This window comes from Dendrobates tinctorius, unplaced genomic scaffold (genome assembly GCF_039654945.1).
Source record: "Dendrobates tinctorius isolate UK_male_01 unplaced genomic scaffold, ASM3965494v1 ptg000063l, whole genome shotgun sequence".
NCBI classification, from domain to species: domain Eukaryota; kingdom Metazoa; phylum Chordata; class Amphibia; order Anura; family Dendrobatidae; genus Dendrobates; species Dendrobates tinctorius.
In genome coordinates, this window is record NW_027361731.1 from 1672972 (window position 1) to 1700062 (window position 27091).

The following is a 27091-nucleotide window of genomic DNA, read 5'->3' on the forward strand; positions in this document are numbered from 1 at the left end:
CGGAGGCAGACACCAGTGTGCACCACAAACTGTGAGTAAAGCTTTGGAACTACAAGCCCTGGTGTCTTCCAGTCATTGTGCACCAACACCGTCAGCACCGCTACATCTGGGTATCATCCTTTACACTACCTGTGCCTATACACTGCCCTGGGGTTACAGCTTCACCTGTGGGGAGCTATACCATCTATGCTACAACACACCATCAGCCCCAGAGTATCTGCACGCAGCGTTGCTTTAACATTTGCTTGCCAAACACCACAGGTGGCGTCACAAACTATTCCATTCCATTAACTACAAACCACCATTGATTTGGGCGCCCAGGGCCACGGACCGGGTCACTGCTGCTGTGACACATCCCCCTGACATCGGCCCGGTACCAAGTACCCCACAGCCCTGGGAGGGCAACCCAATTTTGGCGTCACGAACAGGATGACGAGACCCGATGCCATCGGGTTCTGTGCGCCTGAAATTTGTGAGACTTTATAGTTTTGAAAATGTGCAGAAGACCTAATTTAATAGACTGTAAAATGGACATTAGAAATGGCTGCTGGCGCAGAGAAGAAGGGCGTGAAGAGATGGGAGGTCCTAGGAAAAGCCCGCGAAGAGTATTGGGCCTTCCCTGCCTGAATTACTATGTGACAGATACATGGCCCACCCCCCCAAGGGGTTCGTATACTGGCTTGGTATGGAGGCGCTGGAAGAAGACGCCGTCCCCGGAAGGAGGGGCAGAAGAAGCCAGTGGCGGGAAAGGGGCCGAGGCAGGAAGAGAAACGCCAGAACGCCATTTTGGAGAGTGAGGGAAGGAGGCCTGCGGAGCGTGGTTAAACGGATCTCCCTGGCGCCACGGCTGACGGCTCCAACACGAACTCCGGAATGAACCACCAACAACTAGAGGAGGAAATTGTTGAGCTGACCACCCATCTGCGGCTGAGGCCTTGGAGCAGCTGAGACGGCAGCAGGCCCAGGAGGGGCCTACGCCTGCGGTACCCGCTCCACCGGTACCTGCTACCGCTGCACTGGACTGTCCTCCGGCAGCGCTGATCTTCACCTCCACGCTGTCTGTGCAGCTGAGCGTACCGGAGGATCCGAGAGCTGAGACCATGCACCCGCCCAGACCTGTTGCGGCTGCGCAGGTCCCTACCGAAGCCCCCGCGGACCCAGAGCCGCCATCGGTATCACCACCGCCGGCACCCGAACCGCCGGCACCCGAACCGCCTGCACCGGAGCAGAGGCCGCACCGCCAGGAGGCCCCAGGTACGTCAGATGTTCCTCCACCTGGGAAGGCCCTGGGGTGCACCACAGCTGCAGCGGCTAGCCAGGTCGTGCTAGACCTGGTCTGTGACCGGGATGACTGTCCCCAGGGGGAAACATCTGGACCCCTGGCGGTGGTGCCACGGACCCCAGTGGGCGAAGGCCGGTCCCGGGAAGAGCGGGAGGATGAAGAGAACTGGGCAGGGTGCCGGGCCACTATCCGACAGCTGGCAGCGGAATACCGGGAGAGACAGTAGAGAAAGAAGGCTGTGTTGGGCCCGGATCTGGCCCGGAAGGAGAGGGCCCATGCAGGTCATCATGGCCCCCAGGATGCAGCCGGATGGGGGCAAGTGCTGAATGTGAACAAGGAGAGGGGTTTTGGATTCATTGCGGACCTCAAGCGCATTAGTGACTTGTTCTTTAACCGGAGGGATGTTGAGCCACATCTGAGGAAGGGGCATCCTGACAGAGACCTGCAGCCTGGGGAGTATGTGACCTTCACCTGGCATGAGGGGCTCAGAGGGTGGTATGCCCTGAATGTACGTCGCATTCCAGGAGAATTTATTGAGAGTTACAAGCCAAAGCGACCTGGTGCTGCCCCTCCACCCACCGTTGCCACCCCGACTGCACAGGTACCTGCTTCCAGGAACCAGGCTGCTCTAGCATCAGCTCCAGCCCGGCAGCCCAGTCCAAAGATCCCTGGCTTGACACCGTGGGAAGAGGAGTACTTAAAGATGGCCAACGATTACTTTGAATCTGGTAGCAGTTCCAGTTCTTCGAGAACCCCAGGAGGGGACCACAAGTAAAGTAAACTTTACAATTCTCGTTACCCAGGAGGGTTTATTTGCACCAGTTGTGCCTTTTTGCTATCATGTTTTAGTTTTTCTGGTAGCACCTTTTGTTGCCCTGTTTGATTGGCAGCGTTCTTCAAATTTGAAGTAGCGATCACGAACATGGAGTGATCCAAAACCTTTTATTGTAAATAGTTGCACCTCTTTAGGTGCCCTCTCTTGGTTTTACATATAGAGACACTTTGTGAAGATAATGTTTTTGCATGGACACTTTTCGAAGATGAGGTCTACCTCAAAGGACACTGCAAGAAATCCCGACTGGGAGCGGTGTCCAGCACTTACAAGAATAATTGTTGAATGTTTTACTGTGAAGTATTTGATAATGTGTTTTATAAGAGTATTAGCAACTGAGAAATGGCTTTTATAGAAGAATTAGGAATGTCTGATCTAGAGATGAGTGATGTGAATAAAGAATTGAAAGTAGACAGGTGACAGACCAGGTACTTGCGGTCAGCGTCTTGCGTCTAGAAGAGACAGTGAAAGTAGAATAATAAATGTGCACTAAAGAAGGAAAGAGAGAAAAATGTGTTACAGAGAATAGCACTTTGAATTGAGAATTGCACTTAGAATTACAAATTTTAGCTAGAATAGTTTGCAACGTTCAAGATGAGTACTGTCATGATCCAGGACGGGGTTTCGCTTTGGCCCGTCCTGATCAGACTGGGGGTTAATTGTTCCGCCTCTCTCTGGCAGAGGGCGGCTATTTAATGCTCACTGGACCTAGGTCCGGTGTCAGTTATACTCCTGCCCTTGGCTGAGTTAGTTGACCTTGTGCGTACGTGTGCCTTGTGCCTGATATCTTGCTTGCTTGTTTGGTTTTGATCCGGTTCTCTCCCTGTTACGAGTTCTGCCTGGCCCTCTTGTACTGCGCTACCTCTAGTGTATGACTCTCTGCTTGTGACCCGACTTCTCTCTGCTCGTCCCCATGGTACGACCTTTGGCTTTGACAACCCGTCTGTTTGTCCCTCCTGTGTCTCGTTTGCCCATACTGTTGTGACCTCTGTTTTGCCTGACTCTGAGTTGTTGAATGGTCGTCCTGTCATATCTGAAAGCAGGACGCTAAGCCCCGCCCCCTTGCAGTCACTTGACCATAGGTCCTGTGCCAGCTTGCTAATTTCAGTGTCCGCAGGTCCTGTGTCTCTTTACTTTCCTGCGCTGACTGGACCCTGACACTAATAGTTTGAAGTACGCATTGTCGCCTCTGCTGCCCTGCTCCACCGGTATCTTTTAGCACTGTTTCTGTACTCAGGACATGCGCACTGGCTCTGTGAGCGAGTGTAGTGCGGTGTCTGACAAGTACCTCCTATACTAGGAAGATTAGTATAAGAAAAGATTGTTATGCATTATAAAATTTTTGTATGTTTCTTTGCTGTCAACCTTGTTGTCTTGCAGCCCGCGGATGTGCTGTGTTTAACGAGGGGTATGTGGCGCCCCTGAGGCTCAGTCGCCACAGAGGTACTGCACCTTCTCCTAAGGTGTAGTGCCCCACCAACTAGGTAAGTTGGGAACTCCTTTCCACACTCCAACACCTGCACCCACACACAGGATAGTTCAGCAATGGACCAGATTGCGGCTCCATGCTTAGAGGATAGCAGAGCACCTTTCGTGGGTCCTTGCTTCATAACACGAGATGTGCTGGGAGGTGGGTGGAGTTAGATATAAAAGAGTGGGAAAGTTTAGAATTACAGATCAGTCTGACAGGAGGTCAGTCGAGAGTGAGGAGGCTAGGGAGTCAGTCAGTCAGGAAAGACTGAGGACGGATCCCTAGAAGGAAGGATGGAGGAAGGAGTGCTGCAGCTGCCTCAGTGATCTGAGGCAGCTGGCACAGGAAAGGAACAGAAGGAGAAAGACGTAGAACTGCAACCTAAACTTCCATAAGAGAGAGAAGGAACAGCGCGGAACGAAGGAGTAGGAGAACAGAGAGGAGTTGTGGTTTGGAAGAGGAACCCTGCCTATAGGTTCTCAGCGCAAGGCCGGGGCCCGGTCCCCGAGGTTGTATGGACACTTATGGTTCTGCAGCAGACATCGGTGGAGTAGTTGGATGTAAATGCATTACTCCCATCCAAGACTTGGGGCACAACAGCATCTGTATAGGGAGCCAGGACTCAGGAGAAAGGGAGTCCCCGAAGTAGGCTACAGCTGTCTGCCGTACAAGGAAGAGTTGTTAGGAACATCTGAGTACCACGGTACTGGAGCTCTTCACACTAAAGGCGCAATATAGGAGTCGTTCAGGACAGGTACATGTTGGCGGAGTGTTGGAGAGGAGAAGCCTGACTTGACCCGGAGGTTGATTGAGTCTCTGCCCCGGAGGACACGGCACGGAGGCAGGCACCAGTGTGCACCACGAACTGTGAGTAAAGCTTTGAAACTACAAGCCCTGGTGTCTTCCAGTCATTGTGCGCCAACACCGTCAGCACCGCTACATCTGGGTATCATCCTTTACACTACCTGCGCCTACACACTGCCCTGGGGTTACAGCTTCACCTGTGGGGAGCTCTACCATCTATGCTGCAACACACCATCAGCCCCAGAGTATCTGCACGCAGCGTTGGCTTAACATCTTGCTTGCCAATCACCACAGGTGGCGTCACGAACTATTCCATTCCATCTACTACAAACCACCATTGATTTGGGCACCCAGGGCCACGGACCGGGTCACTGCTGCTGTGACACATCCCCCTGACACCGGCCCGGTACAGAGTACCCCACAGCCTTGTGAGGGCGACCCAGTTTTACCATGTCGTGTACTCGAAAACAGGAAAAAAAATTCCAAGTGCACTGAAATTGCAAAAAAAGTGCAATCCCACACTTGTCTTTTGCTTGGCTTTTTTGCTAGGTTCACGAAATGGTAAAACCAACCTGCCATTATGATTCTCCAGGTCATTACCAGTTGATAGACATGAAACACGTCTAGGTTCTCTTTTATCTAAGTGATGAAAAAAATTCCAAAGTTTGCTAAAAAAAAAATAAAAAATTGCGCGATTTTCTAAGACCCGTAGCGTCTCCATTTTTCATGATCTGGGGTCGGGTGAGGGCTTATTGTTTGCTCACTGGGCTGACGTTTTTAATTATACTACTTTTGTGCAAATATGTTATTTTGATCGCCCATTATTGCATTTTAATGCAATGTTGCAGCGACCAAAAAAAACGTAATTCTAGCGATCAGGTTAATCTTTTTTTTTATTGATAGATCGGGCGATTCTGAAGGCGGTGATACCAAATATGTGTACATGTGATTTTTTTTTTGTTTGTTTGTTTTATTTTGATTGGGGCGAAAGGGGTTGATATGAACTTTTAGGTTTTTTTTTTTGTTTTACTTTTGGCATGCTTCAAAAGCCTCCATGGGAGGCTAGAAGCATGCAACACTTGATCGGCTCTGCTACATATGGGCGATGAGCAGATGGTCTATATGTAGTAGATTTACTGCATTGCTACGAGCGCCGACCACCGGGCCTGCGATGCACTCACTTCCCGCCCAGTGGCCGGAAGTGCTAGTTAAATGTCCGCTGTCAGCTTTGACAGTGGGGTTTAACTAGTTAAAAGGTGCGAGCGGAACGAGATTCCACTCACGCCTATTGCGGGCACATGTCAGCTGTTTATAACAACAGCTAACATGTCACGTCTTTGAGGTGTATTCACCGCTGGAGCCCACCTCAAAGCAGGGGATACTTACCGATGACGTACTATTCCATCATCGGTAAGGAAGGGGTTAATAATAAATTTTAAAAAATCTATGAAAATGAAGAAATGAAAGTCAGATATTGATTTTCAACCATGCTTCCACATAATTTTTTAAATTATAAAATTCATGAAATAGGCCTGGACAGTAATGATGGTTCCTTAACTTAATATTTTGTTGCACAACCTTTTGAGGCAATCACACAATTCCTGTAACTGTCAATGAGACTTCTGCACCTCTCGACAGGTATTTTGGCCCACTCCTCAAGAGCAAACTGCTCCAGTTGTCTCGTGTTTGAAGGTTGCCTTTTCCTGACGGCATGTTTCAGCTCTTTACACTTGTATTCATTAGGATTTAGGTCAGGGCTCATAGAAGGCCACTTCAGAATAGTCCAATAAAATGGACACTGTACCAATGTTTTCCTCTTAGCCATTCTTGGGTGTTTTTAGCTGTCTGTTTTGGGTCATTATCCTGTTGCAAGACCCATGGCCTGCAACTGTGACCAAGCTTTCTGACACTGAGCAGCACATTTCTCTCTAGAATCCCTTGCTAATCTTGAGATTTCATTGTACCCTGGACAGATTCTTGACACCCTGAGCCAGATGCAGCAAAGCAGCCCCAGAACATAACAGGGCCTCCTTCATGTTTCACAGTAGAGACAGTGTTCTTTTCTTGATATGCTTCATTTTTCCGACTGTGAACATAGATGAGACAAAAATTGAAAAAAAAAATTGAACTTTTTAGCAAGGCCCATCAGCTCTGTCCATACGACAATCTCCCAGAAGCTTTGTGGCTTGTCAACATGTAGGTTGGCAAATTCCAGTCTGGCTTTTTTATGATTTTTTTTTTAATAATGGTGTCCTCCATGGTTATGTCCATGAAGTCCACTTTGGCTCATTCAATGACGGATGGTGCGATCTGACACTGATGTTCCTGGAGCTTGAAGTTCACCTTTAATCTGTTTAGAAGTTTTTTTGGGCTGTTTTGTTACCATTCATATTATCCGTCTCTTTGATTTGTCATCAATTTTCCTCCTGCGGCCACACCCAGGGAGATTGGCTACAGTCCCACGGAGCTTAACCCCTTACCTACAAGGGACGTAATATTCCGTCCATGTGACCCTGGACCTAATTACCATGGACGGAATATTACGTCCCAGCGATCAGCGGCGCCCACGTGGTGAGCGCCGCTGATCGCGGACGGGTGTCAGCTGATTATCACAGCTGACACCCGGCAATGTGCAGGGGCGGTGACGGACCGCCCCGTTAACCCCTTGTACACCGCGATCAAACGCGATCGCGGTGTACCGGGGGTTAAAGGGAAGCATCGGCAGGGAGGGGGCTCCCTCCTTGCTTCCCTGAGCCCCCCACGGCAGCGCAATGTGCAGCGCTGCTGCGGGGGTCTCTTTCCCTACAGGCCCCCGGATCCAAGATGGCGACGGGGACCTTCGGGGGCCTGTAGGGAGCTGACTTCCTCACTGCCTGCAAAGCGCAGGCATGAGGAAGTCTGCAGAACTGCCTGTGACAGATTGCTGATCTGTCACAGTGAACTGTGATGTGACAGATCAGCGATCTGTCACAGGACAGTGATGTCCCACCTGGGACAAGGTAATAAAGTAAAAAAAAAAAAAAAAGTGTTAAAAATAAATCGCTAAATAAAAAAAAAATATATATATTCCCCAATAAATCCATTTTTAAAAAAAACAAACAAAACAATAAAAGTACACATATTTGGTATCGCCGCGTCCATAGCGACCCGCCCTATAAAACTGTCCCATTAGTTAACCCCTTTAGCGAACCCCTTAAAAAATAAAAATAAAAAACGAAGCAAAAAATGATTATCATACCACCGAACAAAAAGTGCAATAATGCGCGATCAAAAAGACGCATATAAATATCCATGGTACTGCTGAAAACGTCATCTTGTCCCGCAAAAAACGAGCCGCCATACAGCGGTATCCGCAAAAAAGTTATAGCTCGCAGAATAAAGCGATACAAAAATAATTATTTTTTATATAAAATTGTTTTCATTGCAAAAAACCGACAAAACATAAAAAAACCCTAAATGAGGTATCTCTGTAAGCGTACTGACCCGAAGAATAAAACCGCTTTATCAATTTTATCGCACGCGGAACGGCGTAAACGCACCACCCAAAAGAAATTCATGAAACGCTGGTTTTTGTTCATTCTGCGTCCCAAAAATCGGAATAAAAAGCGATCAAAAAATGTCACATGCCCGAAAATGGTACCAATGAAAACGTCAACTCGTCCCGCAAAAAATAAGACCTCACATGACTCGGTGGGTCAAAATACGGAAAAATTATAGCTCACAATATGTGGTGATGCAAAAACTATTTTTTACAATAAAAAGCGTCTTTTAGCGTCTGACAGCTGCCAAACATAAAAACCCGCCATAAATAGTAAATCAAACCCCCCGTTATCACCCCCTTAGTTAGGGAAAAATAATAAAACTAAAAGAAAATGTATTTATTTCCATTTTCCCATTAGGGTTAGGGCTAGGGTTAGGGCTCAGATTAGGGTTAGGAGTGTGTTGGGGTTAGGGTTGGAGTTATAATTGGGGGTTTCCACTGTTTGGGCACATCAGGTGCTCTCCAAAGGCAACATGGCGTCTGATCTCAATTCCAGCCAATTCTGCGTTGAAAAAGTCAAATGGTGCTCCTTCCCTTCCAAGCTCTGCCATGCGCCCAAACAGTGTTTTACCCCCACATATGGGGTATCAGCCTACTCAGGACAAATTACAAAACAACTTTTGGGGTCCAATTTCTCCTGTTACCCTTAGGAAAATAAAAAATTGGGGGCAAAAATATCATTTTTGCGGAAAAAAAATGATTTTTTTATTTTCACGCCCAGGCGTTATAAACTTCTGTGAAGCACTTGGGGGTTCAAGGTGCTCACCACACATCTAGATAAGTTCCGTGGGGGGGTCTAGTTTCCAAAATGGGGTCACTTGTGGGGAGTTTCAATAGTTTAGGTACATCAGGGGCTCTCCAAACGCACATGACACCCGCAGACCAATCCATCAAAGTCTGCATTCCAAAACGTCACTACTTCCCTTCCGAGCCCTGACGTGTGCCCATACAGTAGTTTTCTCCCACATATGGGGTATCAGCGTACTCAGGACAAATTGGACAACAACTTTTGGGGTCCAATTTCTCAAGGGTAAATAAAAAAAATGGGGACTAAAAGATGATGCTTGTGGAAAAAATACGATTTTTTTATTTTCACGCCCGGGCGTTATAAACTTCTGTGAAGCACTGGGGGGTTCAAAGTGCTCACCACACATCTAGATAAGTTCCTTGGGGGGGTCTAGATTCCAAAATGGTGTCATTTGTGGGGGGTTTCCACTGTTTTGGTACATCAGGGGTTTTCCAATCGCGACATGGTGTCCGATCTCAATTCTAGCCAAAAACGTCAAATGGCGCTGCTTCCCTTCCGAGCTCTGCTATGCGCCCAAATAGTCATTTACACCCAAATATGGGGTATCAGCGTACTCAGGACAAATTGCACAATAACTTTTAGGGTCCTGTTACCCTTGGAAAAATAAAAATTGGGGGTGAAAAGATCATTTTTGTGGAAAAAATGATTTTTTAATTGTACCTCTGTACGTTATAAACTTCTGTGATGCCCTTGTGGGTTCAAAGTTCTCACCACATATCTAGATAAGTTCCTTGGGGGGGTCTAGTTTCCAAAATGGGGTCACTTGTGGGGGGTTTCTACTGTTTAGGTACATCAGGGGCTCTCCAAACGCGACATGGCGCCCGATCTGAATTCCAGCCAATTTTGCATTGAAAAAGTCAAACGGCGCTCCTTCCCTACAGAGGTCTGCCATGCGCCGAAACAGTGGTTCCCCCCCACATATCAGGTATCAGCGTACTCAGGACAAATTGCACAATAACTTTTGCAGTCCAATTTCTCCTGTTACCCTTTGTAAAATAAAGAAAATTGAACCTGAAGTATTTTTTTGTGAAAAAAAGTCAAAATGTTCATTTTTTTTTTTTTTTTAAATATTCAAAAAATTCCTGTGACGCACCTAAAGGGTTAATAAACTTCTTGAATGTGGTTTTAAGCACCTTAAGGGGTGCAGTTTTTAGAATGGTGTCTCTTTTGGGTATTTTCTATCATATAGACCCCTCAAAGTGGCTTCATATGTGATGTGGTCCCTAAAAATAAAATGGTGTTGCAAAAATGAGAAATCGCTGGTCAATTTTTAACCCTTATAACTTCCTAACAAAAAAAAATTTTGGTTCCAAAATTGTGCTGATGTAAAGTAAACATGTGGGAAATGTTATTTATTAAGTTTTTTGTGTGCCGTATCGCTGTGATTTAAGTGCATAAAAATTCAAAGTTGGAAAATTGCGAAATTTTCAAAATTTTCGCCAAATTTCCGTTTTTTTCACAAATAAACGCAAGTTATTTGAATGAAATTTTACCACTAACATGAAGTACAATATGTCACGAGAAAACAATGTCAGAATCACCGGGATCCATGGAAGCGTTTCAGAGTTATGACCTCATAAAGGGACAGTGGTCAGAATTGTAAAAATTGGCCCGGGAGTTAACGTGCAAACCACCCTTGGTAGTGAAGGGGTTAAATTTCTGAATAATCTGTGCAACTGTAGTCACAGGAACAACAAGCTGCTTGGAGATGGTCTTATAACTTTTACCTTTAACATGTTTGTCTATAATTTTCTTTCTAATCTCCTGAGACAACTCTTTCCTTCGCTTCCTCTGGTCCATGTTGAGTCAGGCCACTCACTGATTCCAAGATTGTAGACACCTGTGATGATAATCAGTGGACAAACCTTGATTTAACATGTCCCTTTTGTCACATTATTTTCAGGGGTACCATCTTTCTGTCCAGGCCTATTTCATGAGATTTGTGTTTTTAAAAATTCCGTGGAGGCATGGCTGAAAAGCAATGTCTGACTTTCATTTGTTCATTTTCACAGATTTTTTATTTATTATTACTTTTGTCAGATTCACGCTATTTCTGTGACTATGACTATTGTGGGTTTTTCTGTCATTAAACAAGGGGTACCAACAATTTTGATCGCTTGTGTATAGATTATAACCCTAAGTGACATTTATAAAATGGAATCACTTTATGGGGATTTCGACTATTCTGGTTTTCTGTCATTTAGTTATATTAGGGCTTCTGTATATGGTGTGTTCAATTTCATCTGGGGTCTGTTCCTGCTGTCCAGCTGGAGTAATCTGTTCCCTACTTCAGTCGATTGGAAAGTACCACACCCTACTGAAGCTCAAATCATATGGCCGGAATCTGCCAGATACAGAGTTGTTCTCCTCTGGTTCAGTCCTCTGTGCTCAGCTCGCGGCTTGTGTATTTGTTTCCTGTTGTGACCGTGGCCCATTTACTGACTACTCTTTTTTTTCTGATTCTGTATTCTGTCCTTCTGGTTCTGACCCAGCTACCTGACTATTCTTCTTGCCCTCTAATACCACAGAAGAGCAGGTAACACCAGGGTCCAAGCCTAGGGGTCCCTGTGTAGGTTCAGATCCATGTAAGCGTGTTTAAGGCCGATGAGCAAGGCAATCCTTGGGATAGGGAAAGCAGAGAAGATAGTGCCAAGCATGTTAATGGTGGACATCTTTTGAGCTGCCAGGTGACCAAGAACAGTGCTCCCAATACTCTTGTGTCTTCTCATTCTGTATTCTGTCCTTCGGGTTCTGACCCAGCTACCTGACTATTCTTCTTGCCCTCTAATACCACAGAATAGCAAGTAACACCATGGTCCAAGCCTAGGGGTCCCTGTGTAAGTTCCAGATCCATGTAACGGTGTTAAAGGGCGATGAACAAGGCAATCCTTGGGATATGGAAAGCAGAGAAGATAGTGCCAAGCATGTTCATGGTGATTATCTTTTGAACTGCCAGGTGACCCAATAACCTGTGTCTGCAAACTATTCCAGCTAGATCTGCATTCAAATAGCTAAATGGCGCTCCTTCCCTTCTGAACACTGCCATGTGCCCAGAGAGTAGAGTACAACCGTGTATAGGGTATTGTGCGAAGTTGGAAAATAATCTGTAAGATCCATTTGTTTTCTATTATCCTTTGTGAGGAATTCCAGTGTTATCACCACATAAAGTGACACACGTCAGATATTAAAAATGGAGCCCGATAACGAACACAAAACTGGCTGCGTGAAGAGGTTAAATCAGAGTATTTTGGACACTAACTACTGTAATAAAAAACTGACTATAGACAATAACACATCTACTGAAATGATCAAACCCAACAGTCTTCATCAGTAATAAATGAGTAACTAGTGGTGAAACCTCTCTGGGGTAATTAGTGTATGGGGCTCTTTGACTTCACAATCTAAACTATCGTAAGGGCCAATATTTTCTGTCAGATGAGTTTCAAGAAGAAATATTACACATTTAAAGAGAACTGTGTACAATAGTGCAGAGCCGAGATGTCTTAAAGGGAACCTGTCAGCAGGATTGTGCACAGTAACCTACAGACACTGTCAGGTCAGCGCCGTTATACTGATTACAGCGATACCTGGTGATGAAATCCGTCTTGTGGTTGTTGCTTAATCTGTATTTGTAATTTTCAGGTAATGAGATTCTCGTGCTCTGGGGTGGGGCTGTGGGCGGACTGTGGGTGGGACTTTATGCGGTGCTCTGATTACATATGCATCTGTACTGGCTTATGACAGCTCACTGATCCCTCACTGACCTGCCCCCCATTTTTATATAAAGCATACAATAGTGTTGATATTATTGTTGATAATGACTATAATATTGTGGCTATTGTGAGGCTTAGAAATAACATTACATCCATCAAAATGTCACCAGCGATGGCGGCGCCTGCGTAGTAGCATCTGTAAGTAAGAGATAAATGATACTGGACAGGCGCCGCCGGTGTCATTTTGCTGGATGTAATTTTTTTTTTTATCCGCCTCACAATAGACACAATATTATAGGCATTATCAACAATAATATCAACAGTGACACTATTATATACATTATGTAAAATAGGGGGCAGGTCACTGAAGGATCAATGACCTGTCATAAGCCAATACAGATGAATATGTAACCAGAACCACAAAGCCCTGCCCACAGGCCACCCACAGCCCCGCAGCACGAGAATCTCATTAACTGAAAACTAGAAGTAAAGATTAAACAACAACAACAAGACGGATATCACCACCTGGTATCATTGTAATCAGTGTAACAGCGCTGACCTGACACTGTCAGTAGGTTACTGTGCACAATCCTGCTGACAGGTTCACTTTAAATTTAGATCTAAGGCATTTGGAAGAGGCGATGGAGAGCTTTTTTTAAAGACTATCAGCGAGTTACAGACTCACACAAGTGAGGCAGGCCGATCCCACCGCAATCACTATCATACAGAATGAACTGGTAAAAAAAGACATAGAATAAAATAATATATTACATCCCAAACAACAATGTATGTACGAGGGGAGAACAACACTAAACTAGACTTGCAACCATTTATGGTGGACCATTGTAGCTACTATGAGTCATGACCAGAACATTAGAGAAAGTATTAGCACCCCCCCCATTTCAGGAGATTGTGCAGTAATCTGAATTTTTTAGGATTGAAAACAATGGAATTTATGACATGGAGTCAATCCATGAAACCAGGGCTCGAGCCATGCCAACACAGGTGTGAATAAATGTATATTACAGCCATCAGCCTCTCTCGAAAACACCAGGGATTGTCTAAACGCTGTATCTAACATCACGTCCTCACTATATCTGAAACTGAACCTGTCAAAGACTGAACTCCTTGTGTTTCCTCCCTCTATTAATGTACCTACACCCGACATTCCCATTTCAGTGTGTGGTTCCACCATTACTCCCCAGCAACATGCCCGCCGTCTTGGGGTCATACTTGACTGAGCTTTCCTTGGTCCCCTACATACGATCACTGGCTCGCCCTTGTTATCTGCACCTCAAAAACAATTCTAGAATTCGACCTTTTCTTACTTTTGATTCCGCAAAAACTCAGACTGTTTCTCTTATTCATTCTCATCTCGACTATTGTAACTCTCTTCTGATCGGTCTCCCTCTTACCAAACTCTCCCCTCTCCAATCTGTCTTGAATGCTGCAGCCAGGATCATATTCCTCGCCAATCGTTACACCTCTACCTTGTGCCAGTCATTACACTGGCTACTCATCCACTCCAGAATCCAGTACAAACTTATTACCCTCACCCACAAAGCTCTTCATGGCTCAGCACCACCCTATATTTCCTCCCTTGTTTCAGTATACAACCCTACCCGTGCCCTCCTCAGGTCATCAGCAGAACGGTTAGCATCCTCAGTAATCAGAACCTCCCACTCCCGTCTCCAAGACTATACACGTGCTGCGCCAATTCTTTGGAATGCACTTCCCAGATCAATACGATTAGTCCCCAATCCCCACAATTTTAAGCGTGCCCTGAAAACGCATTTATTCAGACTGGCCTACCACCTCAACACATTAACTTAATCTATCCCTGTTTGGCACAGCCACAAATAACAAGGTTCCCTGTATCATGTTCCCACATGCTTTATGCATCCATTAGCCCTCTGTGTCTGTACTGTTACTCACTTAACATTATGGCTGGTCCATACAATCAGGGCAACTGTTACCACCCACCTTTCGTGTCTACCTCTTTCCTCATAGACTGTAAGCTTGCGAGCAGGGCCCTCATTCCTCTTGGTATCTGTTATGATCTATGTGATTATTGTTATGCTGTAATGTCTATTGTCTGTACAAGTCCCCTCTGAAATGTAAAGTGCTGCGGAATATGTCGGCGCTATAGAAATAAAATGTATTATTATCAGCCACGCACAGCTTAGAGATATATCATGGCACAGGTGTAATGTTTTCCCTGTAGTTTGCAACAGTTAGTTTTACTACAAATTGAAAAGATAGGAAAAAGGGAAACTCTGCTGATATTGTACAGAAATTCACACTTGGCCTCACTGCACTTTTAATGTTGTCGATCATAAAAGCAAAGTTTGGCCAGAAAGACTGGACCTGGTCTTGTAGGGACCATATGAGCACATTCACCAGCACAGAAGGGAGAAGATAGATTCATCCAATAAGATCCCAGGGATCTAGGAAGCCAACAGCATCATTACCCTCCGCTCATTTGATCAGTTTTGGGTGAAGGAGAATGTTGTCAGGAGGCAAAATGGTGATCATGGTAATACGGCCAGACTACATGACCGAAAAAGCAGCCACAGTGGTGACTGAGAAGCAGGGCCGGACTGGCCATCTGGCTATTCTGGCAAATGCCAGAAGGGCCTGCTTGGTTTTGGGCCACCTTGGCTGCTACATTGTTATGAGAATCTGCTTCCTTAAGACGCCCACACTGTTAGCAGTTGTGACACAGCACGAAGTCGCTGGCTTAATCACCTAACCCAGCAGGCCACGGGCATCCCTTCTGTCTGCGACCTGCCGAGGCCAGCACCAACACAGTAACATGAAAAACTGTAAAAGCTGCACCATGAACTACCAAGAATGATTACTATAGAACACTGAAACTGCATTACTGATATATAAAAAGGGAAAAAAGCGCTATATAGTGTATATATGAAATATTCATCTGCAAAAGTACTATGAAAAATACAGAAAAAAAAAAAAAAAAAAAAAAAGGTACTTAGTGCATAGATTGGCCAATATATGTGACCCCCCAACTTCCATGTCAAGGCATCCTTCAAAGTTGTGTCCCTGTCCTGATAGGTCACCTTTCCTGGGCAAAAAAGCAAAAGCTCTAATTGGGCCCCCAATTATTGCAAGTCTTTAATAGCATTTTAATAGTCTTTCTATATAGGTCAAAGGGACTTTTGGGGCCCCCTAGGCTCCAGGGCCCGAGTGCGATTGTAACCCTTGCACTTACTGTAGTTTCGCCCCTCATCATTGTACCGCAAGTATGCGATTTGTATAAATGCGGTCACGTCCTGACTAGTTGTGCCAGTGAAATTAGCAAAGCCATGACCACCCGCTCTCAATGCCAGCACCGGAGAATCCTCAGAGTGTGCGCCACGAGGATTCAAAAGTATAAAGTCACATAGACTTTAAAATCATCCTCTGTACTGATCAGTATGGTGGAATTATAACTGTATATGCTGGTAAGATTTGGTTATGTTTGTTGGTATTTGTAACATTGCAATATTATTATTTTGATATTATAATAATTTAATCTTATATAGCAATATTATTGGTATTATTAGAAATATTGGTCTTGTAATAATTCTTGTTTTCCTCCAGGCAAGGTAATATAAAATACCCCACCGAGTGCTCGGGCACAGGGACATCATGTGCCTCTGTGATTTCAAATGCCAGGGCTGAATTTTAGTCCCAGTCCGTCCCTGCTGAGAAGAATCTGTTACTTCCCTGCATTTAATGGTTGCTACTCACCTGAGTTATTGTATGTAAGAATTTCCTCTTTACACCGCTCATCACCCCTCACATATGTCTCTGTAGCATTAATATGGGGGGTCAGATCTTCACCCTGAAACAAATATTGTAAAAGTCACTGACAGATGGAAAAATAGCTTAGTTACTCACCGATAACTGTGTTTCTCGGAACCCATGACAGCACCACGGAGAGAGGGGATCCGCCCTTCAGGGACAGGAACCTACAGATAAAAAGGGCGGTACCTCTCCTCCGCCTTCAGTTGGTTACAGAGCATCAGAGGGTCTCCAGGTTAGTTAGACAACAGAAATATTATGTATATATTATAATACTGCTTATTTATCAAAAGCACCGTGCCTAAACGGAAACACTCTACTCACAGAAAAAACGTGCTCACCATACTCGTGAAGGGGAGGGGAATAAGCGGGTGCTGTCATGGGTTCTGAGAAACACCGTTATCGGTGAGTAACTAAGCTATTCTCTCTCACCCATGACAGCACCACGGAGAGAATTACAGAGATTGGTAGCTTAGGGAGGGACCACCGCCTGAAGGACCCTTCTCCCGAAGGTCAGGTCAGACGTAGAGGCTAGATCTAATCTATAGTGCCTAAAAAAGGCAATGTGATGATACTTCAGGTAGATAGGCCGGGTCAGGTTTTAGGATGACTATCCTCTAGAAATTTTGTAAAAGGTGGCCCTGCTGATAAGGCTTGAATATCGCTCACTCTTCGAGCTGATGTGCCACCAGCAGCACCGTTTTAAGTGATAGGATTTTTAGGGGTGCCGAGTAAATTGGTTCAAACGGAGGGCCTGTCAGTGTTGTACAAGATTCAGGTCCCATGACGGTAACCTTTGACTAGCTATTGGCCTAGATCTGGTTGCGGCCTTAATAAACCATGCTACACAGGGGTCAACTGCCACATCATGGTTATAGAGGGGCCTAACACCGCTATTTGTACTTTTAATGTGTTGACCGCCAGACCCTGTTCTAGGCCCTTTTGTAGAAGTTCTAGGATCTTATCAATCTGAACCCCGTCCTGAACCTTTGCCCTAGAAGTGGATAGGAATTTTTTCCATGTTTTGCCGTAAGCTCTCATGGTAACCGGTTTCCTACTTTTTTGTAGTGTAGTTATCAGGTTCCCTGAAAATCCCCTGTCCCTCATCAGTGCCCTCTCAAATTCCATGCTGTTAAATGGAGGTTCGGTGCCTGAAGATGTAACACTGGGCCCTGCGATAGCAGGTCCGGGAGATCCAGTAGGATCCACGGGTCGGTTACTGAGAGCATTCTTAGCCAGGAAAACCAGGTTCTTTTGGGCCAGAAAGGGGCTATCAGTATCATTCTTGCCCCGTCCTCCCTGACTTTGTTTAGGACCGCTGGAATGAGCATGATTGGGGGAAAGGCATATGTTAGACTCTGTGTCCATGGGAGCTCCAGAGTTAGAGGATTCCCCCTGGGATCTAGGGAGTAGAAGGTGTCTACTTTGCCGATTTCAAAAACAAATCTATGTCTGGGGTCCCCCACATTTTTACAATCTGCCGAAAAATGGACCACTTTAGTACCCATTCCCCCTGTCGTAATTGGGTGCGGCTCAGAAAGTCTGCCCTTTGATTCTCTGTACCCCGGATGTGTAGGGCTGTCAGAGATAGCAGGTTTGCCTCTGCCAGTTGGAGGATTTTGGCGGATGTGTCCATTAGGGCTTGGGACCTGGTTCCCCCCTGATGATTTATATAGGCCACTGTGACTCGATTGTCCGAAAGAATGCGGATATGGGGATTCTGGAGCAGGGGTAGGAAGTGTGTCAGTGCATAGCCTACTGCTAGAAGCTCTTTTTGATTTGAGGAGGCTTTTAGTTCTTGATCTCCCCATACGTTCTGAGTCACCTCGTTGTTCATGTGTGCTCCCCATCCCGTGGGACTGGCATCCGTTGTCACTATGCGTGTTATCTTTGTTACCCAGGGATCCCTTTGGACAAATTTTCCTGGTTTCCCCACCAAGCTAGGGAATGAATAGTTCTTGAATTTAGGGTAATACGACCCTCTAGGTGTCCCCCTATTGCTGCCTGGTTGGCTAATACGTCCCACTGGAGATCTCTCGTGTGTAACTGAGCCCACTGAACTGCTAGCAGGCAGGCGGATAGGGAACCCAGCAGTGACATAGGCTTCCTCAGTGTCACAGAGGGATTTTGGATTGCTCTCGCTGTAATTTGAGTGATTTTCTCCTTTTTGTGGTCTGGAAGGCGACACTCCTGAATGTTTGAGTCTAGTGTTAGGCCCAAGAATTCTTGTACCCAGCTGGGCTCCAATCTTGATTTTTTTAGATTTAGAAGCCAGCCTAGGCCTTGTAGAGTGTCCATCACCCTGTCCCTGTTCTCTACATTTTTGAGCCGAGCTGCCTGCTATTAGGAAATCGTCTAGATACGGGATTATTATTATGTCTTGTTCCCTTATATGAGCCATCATTTCTGCTATTATTTTGGTGAATAACCGCGGGTCTATCGATATTCCGAACGGCAGGGCTCTGTACTGGAATTCTTTCACCTTGCCCTTTATTGAGACAGCTAACCTGAGATATTTTCTGGAGTCTTTGTGGATAGGGACGTGATAATAGGCGTCGCTGAGATCTAACACCGTCATGTAGCAGTTTGGGAACAGGACTTTGGTGGTGGACCTGATCGACTCCATTTTGAAGCTCTGATTCCTGACGTATTCGTTTAGCTTTTTCAGATTTATAATCGTTCGAAAGGTGCCGTCCGGTTTGGTTACTAGAAAAAGAGGGGAGTAGAACCCTCTGCCCATATCCTGCAGGGGAACCTCCTGGAGGACTCCTTTTTTTTTACTAGGCCTAGGACCTCGCTTTCTAGCGCTTCCTGTTCTCGCGTACTGGATCTCAGCGGCGTTGTTACATACTTTTGAGGTGGGAGAGAGAGAAAATCTATTCTTAGAACCTCCTGGATTAGGTTTACTATCCATGGGTTGTTTGAAATTCTCCTCCAGGCTGGGAGAAAAAGGGTTAACCTTCCCCCCACCCTGGGAGGGCTTTTTGTCTCGGGGAGAGTTATTAGAGAAGAACCCTCTCTCTCTTCTTTTGTCATCCCACTTTTGTTCCCTCTGTGGTCTCCTCTGAAAAAACCTCCTATTTCGAAAGGGCCTCTTAAATGCTGCTGGCCCTAAATTTGGGAATCCTTTCTTCTTGTCTCCTGCTTTCTGGAGGATGTCATCTAACGTCTCCCCAAAAAGGAATTTCCCTTCACAGGGGATTGAACATAATTTCATTTTGGTCTGTAGGTCCCCTGGCCAACTTTTAAGCCATAATGTCCTTCGGGCCGCGTTTGAAAGTGCTGCTGTTTTGGACGATAGCCTGACTGAATCGGCCGATGAGTCCGCTAGGAATGCAGCCGCTCCCCTTATTACTGGGATAGAATCTAAGATCTTATCTCTTGGTGTCCCCTCCCTCAGCTGTTCTCAAGTTGGTCCACCCATACCATTAGGGCTCTTGAGGTACATGTCGCCGCTATTGCTGGCCTGAGGTTACCGCCTGCCGACTCCCATGCCCCCTTTAGAAAGGTATCCGCCTTTTTATCTAGGGGGTCCCTGAGGGTGCCCATGTCCTCAAAGGGAAGGGCGAATTTCTTTGAGGCCTTAGCGACTGCTACATCGAGTTTCGGGGCTTTATCCTAAGACGTAGATGCCTCCTCCTCAAAGGGATATTTTCTTTTAAGGGAAGGGACTGTAGTATTTTTCCTGTCTGGCTTGTCCCATTCTTTTTTGATTAGGCCCTTGAAAATTTTGTTAAGTGGAAATACTCTCCGTTTTTTCTGGCCTAGTCTGCCGAACATTATGTCCTGGACTGTTTTATCCGGCCTAGGGTCCAATACCCACATGGTAGATCTTCCAGCTTTTACTAGCCTGTCTACCTCTTCTAGGGGAAAACAGTGACACCCTCCTGTTTCCTCGTCTGAGGAGCCGGATATCGAGGTTTTAGACGTGATTTCTCCCGACGTGGAACAGTCTGACTGGGAGGTTTCTATCGTGTCTTTCTTCCTCGGTTTATCCATATGCTTAAGGGACACGAGGGCACTCTGAACCTCTGATTTCATTGCGGCCCTTAGGTCGGATGCGAAATCCGGAGTCTCCTGACAAAGAATTTCTTTTGTGCAAGACTCACATAGTTTTTTCTCCCATGATACAGGTAGGGGTCTAGTGCAAGTGGGGTATTCCCTGTTCTTTTTTGCCTTCTTCTTTCCCTAATAAGGGAGAGGTATTGTATTACAAGGGTGAACATTCACGAAGATCACTTACCCCCAAAAGGTGCGCGGCTGCAGGTACCGGTTCGGGAGATGGAGTCAGGTTCTGTATAGGCTGATCTCCTGGTGGCGATTTGCTCCTTGCCGCTGACGTACTACGCCGTGTGTAGTAACTGCTGGAACGGCCCTCTCTCTGTTTCGTTCCTTTTGTCTGTGGTGGTGTTGGTTGTGCTGCTGCTGCTTGAGCTGCTGCCTGGCATGCTGCTCCTGTTGCTGGTCGCTATCCTCCATTATTAGGATCGCTTCCAGCCAGGAGTTTCTGTACCCACCATTTTTAAAGTTTCCGCCCGCGTGACGTCACCACTCCCATCCTGCATCGCGCTGGTCGGGGAGCGCGCTTCTGCGCATGCGCCTGATTCAGGGACCCGGAAGCCGCTCCTCTACTTCCGGGGCAGCGGCCATCGTGGTACTCTCTGTACCATGGCGCTGCTCACGCTTCCACCGGGTCCCCACGAGCCCCTATCTCCTTTCCGGAGCGGCGACTCCGGCGTCTCCCCCCGCTCACCCGGCAGCCCGCATCGGCCCCAGCGGTGGCGGCTTCGGGCACCGTTCCTGCCGCGACAGGGGCCTCCCCGCTGCAGAATACCGGACAGGCCGGCCCCGGATCCGGACTCTTCCTTTGATACACAGGTACGCCGTACTGTGGGTCCCCCCGTCAGGGACAGGAACCCAACTGAAGGCGGAGGAGAGGTACCGCCCTTTTTATCTGTAGGTTCCTGTCCCTGAAGGGCAGATTCCCTCTCTCCGTGGTGCTGTCATGGGTGAGAGAGAATCACATCTATGATCAGCTCTAATCCTGCCATCTCCACCGCTCTCATTACACAAGTATAAAACATATAATACTGGTGGATAAAACAAGACTGAGCACAAGCCCTTCACAGCCGTCTACACATAATAGGGGAGATCTCATGACACCTTCTCTCCATCTACCTGATGATCCTGAGGAACATTGGGATCTTCTTGTTTATAATCCTGTGGAAGAAGAGGACAGGGACATCTCTCTGGTGTTGTCCTCTTACTGGATAGATCTGGAGCAAACACATACAGGGACAGAATTCATTCTTTACATACAGATAATTATAGGCCGTGTGTATTTAGTCCTGCCTATTACCTGGTGATGTGAGGGGCTGGGGAACCTCCATCATGACGTCCTTGTACAGATCTTTGTGTCCTTCTAAATACTCCCACTCCTCCATGGAGAAATAGACGGTGACATCCTGACACCTTATAGGAACCTGACACATACAAAGATACTGTCATCCCCCTGATCCCTTCATAGTGTTACTGTATAATGTCCCAGCCTTCCCACCAGTGTCACCTCTCCAGTGAGCAGCTCAATCATCTTGTAGGTGAGTTCTAGGATCTTCTGCTCATTGATGTTCTCATGTATCAGGGGGTGAGGTGGAGACCCCGTGATTGGGCTCAGGGGTCTTCCCCATCCCTCAGACTCAGGGTCCTGACAGCGCTCACTAGAGGTCTTCTTCACTACTGTGTAATCCTGGTTATGGAGAGACACATTAATAAATCTCACTACAGACATTTCCAGAGTCCTCACCTCTCCAGTTATGTCTGTTATTCCCATAGATAAGAATGATGTAATGTGATGTCATTAGAATCTCACCTCTCCAGTAAGCCGGAAGAGGATCTCTAGGGTGAGGTGTAATATCCTCTCTGCCATCTTGTCTCTGTCCATATCAATCTTTGATGGGTAAATCAGAAAAATGTTCTTATGTAGAAGATCTTCACTGAGAGGATCCGATATTGTAGAGACCTGAATGAGAAGAAGATGAGCCGATGTAACATCATAAAAATCCTGTGTAATAATACAATTACTGGAGATAATAAGGGAAACATATGAGGAGATTTATTAGTTTACAGTATTTAGTTTTCTTCTTTACATCTACTAATAAAACCTATATATTTAGGCCACAGACAACAAGCAGTTTCTTCCTCGGAGTCGGCAGCTGAATACGTTTCTCATAGACTCATCTTCCATAACGCTAATTCTCGTCTCATTACCGACACTGGAATCGGCATTAGCAATACTGCAGGAGATATTCATTACACGTGACAGGAGAAATAACTACTTCATGATGAGGACGACATCTTCATCTTCTACTACGGCTCTAGAAACAGATTTGGCCAGAGTCGGTCACTGACTCCATCCCCACCGGCCGTCTATATGAAGGTTTCCCGTCTTCCCCGCACTGTAATCTTCTATCACGTTAGATCTCAGCTCTGATTCACACACAGAAGTTTGAGGCTTTTAGAAAAGATTTTTTTGTTTGCACAAACAACGTGGACAGAAATGATCTGATCCCAAAGGCTCCATGTACAGTGATTTATGGGGTTATTTCTGGCCTTAGACTTTCCTATATTACATGAAAAACACCAGAAAAAAGACAGATATTAAAAGGTTTCAAATGAAAATTGGCACCGACAATTCTTGCAATGATAAAAAATAAAAAAGCAGAAGGCACATTTTATTATTTTTGAACAAGTGAAACTTTTTTTTTTTTTTTTTTTTTTTTTTAACAAATGAACTCTTTTGGGCCCCAGAACATAGATGTACACCGCAGGGACAGCATAGGAGCGGCTGCAACAAAAACCCTGGCAGTTTCACCACTTGTTGCTGTCAAAAGCAAACATGGCATCTCAGAAGGTGTGACAGAGTCCGGCTGAATGCCCTCCTCCCCCAAGTACTCCATAGTATGGGGCGGCCTAGTTATTACGATACTTACACGCCTAATTAATGGTGTCTGGGCCTGCAATGTACAAAGATCTATTAGGCCGGGCCAGAGGCAGCGTCCAATAAGTTACCTTTTAACGCTTCCATAATAATCATAATAATCTTTATATAGCGCCAACATATTCCGCAGCGCTTTACAGTTTAACAGTTTTAAAACACAAGTCATAAGTAACAACGTTAACAATACAATTAGAGCAAAATAAGATGCCCCTGATGGTGAGAGCTTACAATCTACAATGAGGTAAGGGAGATGCAAAAGTACAGGTGTGTATTTACAATGGTGTATTTACAAGGATGGTCCAGCCATCTTGAGGGAGTGAGGGATGGATATAGTGAATGGGCTACACACACACACTTACACATAGAATGACTGATTAGTGAATGTGATAGGCCGCCCTGAACAAATGTGTTTTGAGGGAGCGCCTAAAACTATGCAAATTGTGGATAGTCCTAATTTCTTGGGTTAGAGCATTCCAGAAATTGGCGTAACGCAGGAGAAGTCTTGGAGATGAAAGTGGGAGGTGGGGATTAGTGCAGAGGTTAGTCGAAAGTTGTTTGCAGAGTGCAGCAGTCGGTAGGAAGATACCTAAGATAGGAAGAGAATCAGGAGAGAGCAGTGTCCTTAATGCCTAGTGACTGGAGCCTAGAGAGTAGAATATGGTGGTCAACAGTGTCAAAAGCTGTAGAAAGGTCGAGAAGAATGAGCAGAGTGGTCACTGTTACATTTTGCTGTCAGAAGGTCATTGGTAACTTTGATGACTGCAGTTTCATTCAAATGTAGGGGGCGGAAGCCGGACTGTGAAGGGTCTAGAACGGAGTGAGTGGAGAGGTAACGGGTAAGGCAGGAGTAGACTAGGCGCTCCAAGAGTTTAGAGCTGAAGGGGAGATTGGAGACTGGTCTGTAGTTGTTTTTGCAGGACGGATCGAGAGTAGGTTTCTTTAATATTGGAGTAACGATAGTGTTTGAAAGAGGATGGGAAAATGCCCGAGGAGAGGGAGAGTGTCATGGTCACGTGTGTCTGGACGCAGATGATACCGCAAGGCGGACCCATAACACACGTGACCCTGGATACAGCGCCTCCAGTGGCGAATTTAAATAATAATACGTGCAGATGGATACACCGCCTCCACCTGGAGAATTTAGGTATTACACGTTAATATAAATTCTGGAAACCCCGCCTCCAGTATGGCGAATTTAAATAATAAGGGGGACCTGGGAAACATAAACAATGGTGGGCCCTGCGATAGGAGGTCTCCTCGTCCCCATTCCCTAAGCTCCCCTGAGCCAGCGTCCCTGCACTCCTTACGTTCCCTATACAGGCTCCGCACCTGTCGCCGCACGCGAACCTTAAACCCTTGCTCGCCCTGACCCTAAACCCTCACTAGGGAATTGGTCGGTGCGGAGACTAATCCCACCACTGCACTAACAACACACATGAGGGAAAGAGACAATACAGGGGGACACCACTTAGCTTTATGCTCTGTGCTTATGCTCCTGCAACAGAGCCCTCCACCTGCGTGCGTCTTCTCCTCCACCCGGATCCATCACCATAACAGGATCCTTCACCATAGTGCAGCCTTGGAGCAGAGTCCACCACCAGTTGCTGCTGCTTAGTAACAGAGTCCCAACGATGAGTTCAGCTTCTGCCACGAAGGCAAGCATGCTTGAGTCCAGCTCAGCAGCCAAGTCCCACATGGTGAGTGCCACTCTCCATAGTCGCCACTCCACCAGTCCATGCAGACACTTCCTGCCGACACCATCACAGCGACCCCACCACGCCATGCCAGCCCTTCGTCCAGACACCATAGCTGACACACGTCCCCCCTGGCTAAGCTGCGCAGGACTCCTCCTCAGCTCCATCCTTCCACCAGGCTCTCACAAACTCAGAATCAATGAACGAATCAATGAATATCACCAACCGTGATTACAAACCCTGAGACTCATTTATAGAGCCCCACACCTGAATCATAATTACAGAGAACTTTAAACTGAAAACCTAAGGTGCGATACCACTAACCACCACCGGGGACAGTCAAGTCACCTTGGCAACTTGCCAAAAGGAAAAAAGTTCACTCTGTGCTTTTAAAACTGTCAGATCACTTCAGATCATGACAGAGAGATTAAAGATTATAGGTAGGCGAGTTGTGACGACTGGAGAGAGACTGGAGGACATATGAGGGAATGGGGTCAGTAGTGCATGTAGTTGGACGAGAAGAAGAGAATTTGTCTGGAGACTTCTTCTTATGTGATCAAAGGTGGAGAGTGAGCCAGGGGAAAAGCAGGGAGGGATCAGAGTCACAGCAATTGGTGGTTGGAAGCGGATTTCCTGACAGATGTTCTCTATAAAGTGGGAGACTAGGTCATCAGCACAAATGTGTGTTGGGGGTTGTGCTTTTGGCCTGAGGAGGGAGTGAAAGGTGTCAAAAAGTTTCTTGGGGTTGTTGGATATTGAGGACATCAGGGTGGTGAAGTAGGTTTGTTTGGTGAGGTGAAGGGGAGAGTTGTAGATTCTAAACATAAATTTGAAGTGGATGAAGTCTTCTGGTGTGTGGGTTTTCCTCCATAAGTGTTCAGCACTCCTAGAGCATCGCTGGAGAAGTCGAGTTTGCGATGTGAGCCAGGGCTGTTTAACTCTGTGTTTGGAGGTTCTGAGGGTGAGGGGCGCTACTTGGTCAAGGATGCTTCTGAGAGTATTATTGTAGTGATGAACGGCCAGATCAGGACATGAAAAAGAGGAGATTGGGGACAGTGATGAGTGTAGGGAGTCTGAAGGTGTATTAGGGCTAATGGCTTGTAGATTTCTGAATGTGTGGTAGGTAGGAGTGTGCTGGGGTGGGCGAGGATTTGTGAGCATGAAGGAGAGAATGTTGTGGTCAGAGAGGGGAAGCCGTGAGTTATTTAGGTAGGAGATTGAACAAAGCCGGACAAACACCTGGTCAAGGGTGTTACCATCCTTGTCTCAGAGGTTGAGAGCTGTGAGAGGCCTAGAGAAGTGGTTAGTGATAGAAGCTAGGATGCAGATGTGGAAGTGGGGTTGATAATGGGGATGTTGAAGTCTCCCAGGATAAGAGTTGATGATTCTGAGGACATGAAGTGTGGCAGCCAGGCTGAGAAATAGTCAAGAAGGTGGGTGAGTGAGCCTGTGGCCGGTATGTGACCACTGCTCTGAGGGAAAGAACGGAAGAGCCTGATGGTGTGGACCTCAAAAGAAGGGAACAACAGTGATGGAACTGGGGGGTGACCTGGAAAGTGCATTGTGGGGACAGGAGTATGTCGACTTCACCACCAAGTCTGTTTGTGGGTCTCGGGGATTGGGAGAATTGTAAGCCACCATGGGAAATGGCAGCAGAGGAGACAGTGCCAGAATCCTGGATCCAGGTTTCAGTGAGGGCCAACAAATTAAGAGAGTTGTTCAGAAAGTAGTTGAGCAGGAAAGTAAGCTTGTTACATACTGACCGTGGATTCCATAGGGCACAATTAAAAGAAGGAGATGAGGGAGTGCAAGTAATATTAATAAAATTAGTATGGTTTCGATATGAGGTAGGGTCGGGGTTGAGGTTGGGGGGGATGGTGGACCAGGGTTGGGGGAGATATCCCCCGAAATCAGTAGGAGTAGGAAGATAAAGAGCAAGTAGCTTTTGGAATTGTAAGAAGTTTTTTTCTGCGATATGTTTGGGCAAGATGGGCTGAGGTTTTTCTGGAAGGTAAAAAGTGCATGGGAGCTGCACACAGGAGAGAGAAGTATAGAAGGGCTGATGTGTATGAGTCGAGATGGAGGGGGGATGGGGCGGTGAATGTGAATAGCAAGAGAACACAGAGGGATAGAAATAAAGCA

At 46.3% G+C, this 27091-nt stretch overlaps 2 protein-coding genes across 5 annotated transcripts in view; both read right to left on the minus strand.

The window, feature by feature from the left end:
• LOC141094169 (uncharacterized) overlaps window positions 1-27091 on the minus strand; it is a 347923-nt gene that overhangs the window by 311181 nt on the left and 9651 nt on the right. The window lies entirely within an intron of this gene.
• LOC141094141 (uncharacterized) overlaps window positions 1-27091 on the minus strand; it is a 392749-nt gene that overhangs the window by 11213 nt on the left and 354445 nt on the right. For all 4 annotated transcript variants that reach the window (XM_073579879.1, XM_073579880.1, XM_073579878.1 and 1 more), the window contains exons 2-6: window positions 22128-22277; window positions 21825-22004; window positions 21618-21741; window positions 21437-21534; window positions 16205-16298 (exon numbers count right to left, since the gene is read on the minus strand). In XM_073579879.1, coding sequence (XP_073435980.1) covers window positions 16205-16298; window positions 21437-21534; window positions 21618-21741; window positions 21825-22004; window positions 22128-22199 — 568 coding nt within the window. In that variant the 5' untranslated portion in view covers window positions 22200-22277. The remainder of the gene's footprint in view (window positions 1-16204; window positions 16299-21436; window positions 21535-21617; window positions 21742-21824; window positions 22005-22127; window positions 22278-27091) is intronic.